This window comes from Sinocyclocheilus grahami, unplaced genomic scaffold, assembly GCF_001515645.1.
Source record: "Sinocyclocheilus grahami isolate Dianchi unplaced genomic scaffold, SAMN03320097.WGS_v1.1 scaffold271.1, whole genome shotgun sequence".
Classification (NCBI taxonomy): Eukaryota; Metazoa; Chordata; class Actinopteri; order Cypriniformes; family Cyprinidae; genus Sinocyclocheilus; species Sinocyclocheilus grahami.
The window spans coordinates 109,864-111,950 of record NW_015505450.1 but is presented as its reverse complement, the minus strand read 5'-3'; the positions used below and the strand labels follow the sequence as shown (position 1 = coordinate 111,950).

At 45.3% G+C, this 2,087-nt stretch overlaps 1 protein-coding gene across 2 annotated transcripts in view; it reads right to left on the bottom strand.

Moving 5' to 3' along the window:
- pdpr (pyruvate dehydrogenase phosphatase regulatory subunit) overlaps window positions 1-2,087 on the bottom strand; it is an 18,540-nt gene that overhangs the window by 7,980 nt on the left and 8,473 nt on the right. For both annotated transcript variants that reach the window (XM_016291435.1, XM_016291436.1), the window contains exons 5-8: window positions 1,258-1,421; window positions 1,056-1,177; window positions 809-926; window positions 392-541 (exon numbers count right to left, since the gene is read on the bottom strand). In XM_016291435.1, coding sequence (XP_016146921.1) covers window positions 392-541; window positions 809-926; window positions 1,056-1,177; window positions 1,258-1,421 — 554 coding nt within the window. The remainder of the gene's footprint in view (window positions 1-391; window positions 542-808; window positions 927-1,055; window positions 1,178-1,257; window positions 1,422-2,087) is intronic.

Here is a 2,087-nt window from a genome sequence, read left to right as displayed (position 1 = left end):
CACACACACACACACTCTCTCTCACTCTCTCTCTCACACACACTCACACGACAGCACTGATAGAGCAGTACATCAGATGGATTCATCCAACAAACAGAAAACCATGATGAAAACTGAAAATTCTAAGAAGAATGGACAGAAAATCCACTATTCCTCGTTCTCACTGCTTGTGTGTTAAAGGACAGCAGCAATGAATTTTATGAAATTCTTCAATCAGAGAACAGAGATTATCAGAGAGAATATTGGAAGTACGCATCCACTTTCCCTCCTCCACAGATCTCAGTATGTCATATTCACACTTGCGGTGTTTTCTGACTGCTCTTCAGCGCACTAACTGTATGCACTGCTGTTCTCGTACATGTATGATAGTGTGATCGGGGCTTCAGCTCACCGAAATGATCCCAGTCTTCCTGCATGTTCTGAATCTCCAGCTGGTTGCGTCCCTCAGTGAAGATGGGTTTAGGGTTCTTCTCAAAGCCGCCTGACAGGATCCCTCCATGCCAGGCCCGAGTGTAGATCCGCCCATCCATGTCTATCAGCACTGCACACACACACAGTATCAGTGTGGATCCGTGCTTTGTCTTACAGTGACAGCACTTTCTTAATGTTAATCAAACAACAAAAGACAAGGAAATCACTCAATGTTTAACTTGTTTCATCTTAAGAACAAAATGAACAAAATATTTTAACTTGCAAAGTGATGAAATCAAATAAACATTAGGCTTTCACATGATTTTGATGTGTTTGATTCTGCCTGTCATCAGCCGAAGCCTGATGTGATGATATGAGATGCTGTGTGATGCGTCACCTGGGCTGTCGTTCTGAACCGGCTCAGATAACGGTTTGGTGAGCAGGTAGAAATGTTCACAGCCGTGTAAGGGAACAGACACTTTGACCTCGCCGCTCTGACCGAGCTCATACGCCCACTGAAACACACACCACAGACCCAGCTGTCATAATACTACAATACTGTGAAATAAAACTAGCAAGGCTAAATAATAGATATAATGAAAACAGAGCTGCATGCCATTTGAACCCTGGACCTTCAGACTGACCTGTCCAGCGCAGTTGACGAAGTATTCGCACTCGATGGACCCGCGGTCGGTCTCTACAGCCGTGACGTGGCCCTTCTTCACCACCACATGATTAACACTGGTGTGTTCATAGATCTGCACTCCTGACGTGTGAGAAAACAATGAAACAACCCGGGCAATGAGCATCAGAGGAACCGAGCCTGTATTCTGTGTGCAGTCGTACCGTGAGCGGCCGAAGCCACCGCGAGCGCGTGATTAACGTCCGGCGGGGAAACCACACTGTCTCCGGGCAGATGAAGAGCTCCGACCAGATCGTGAATATTCACCAGCGGGTGCAGCCTCGCCACATCTTTGGGTTTGATGACGTTACAGCTGACGCCCAGAACCCTGCAGAACTTACACTTTAATAAAATCATCCATAAACAGACGGCTGTTTTGAAAGCAGTTTTTAGCTCATTTGTTAAGCAGCACAATAGCTATAGATGTTCATTTGAGGTTATTATTCCAGTTATTCGTCACATTATGTTCTGTTTCCTTCTGCCAGAGAATTGCGGGCGAGTAAAGGTAAACGTGGCCGCAGCTGAAGACTTCAATTATTTAGTCTTTCAGAAGTTTCAGGAAGACTCTGGCAAACAGACAATCTGAATCTAATGAACAAGAACCGCAAGACACAGAACACGCGTCATGATTTCTTCTTCTTCACTGCAGTATGACACGTGACACATCTTTATGAGATTCTCTCATTAGAAACTGCTAGTATTGTAGGAGAAACTAGTTAAACTACCCGAGTTGGATCATGACTTGAATTGAATCTGTTGTTGTCTTGTGTGAAGCAGTCAAACCTCAGACACAAACTACAATCCGAGCCATGCTGTCCTGCAAAAGGCCACCCAGAAATCAACGATCACTGACTGTGTTTGTGCTCCGGAGCGGTTTGGATGGACGTGAGAGTACAGTGAGAGTGAGAGTACAGTGAGAGTACAGTGAGAGTGAGAGTACAGTGAGAGTGAGTACAGTGAGAGTGAGTACAGTGAGAGTGAGAGTACAGTGAGA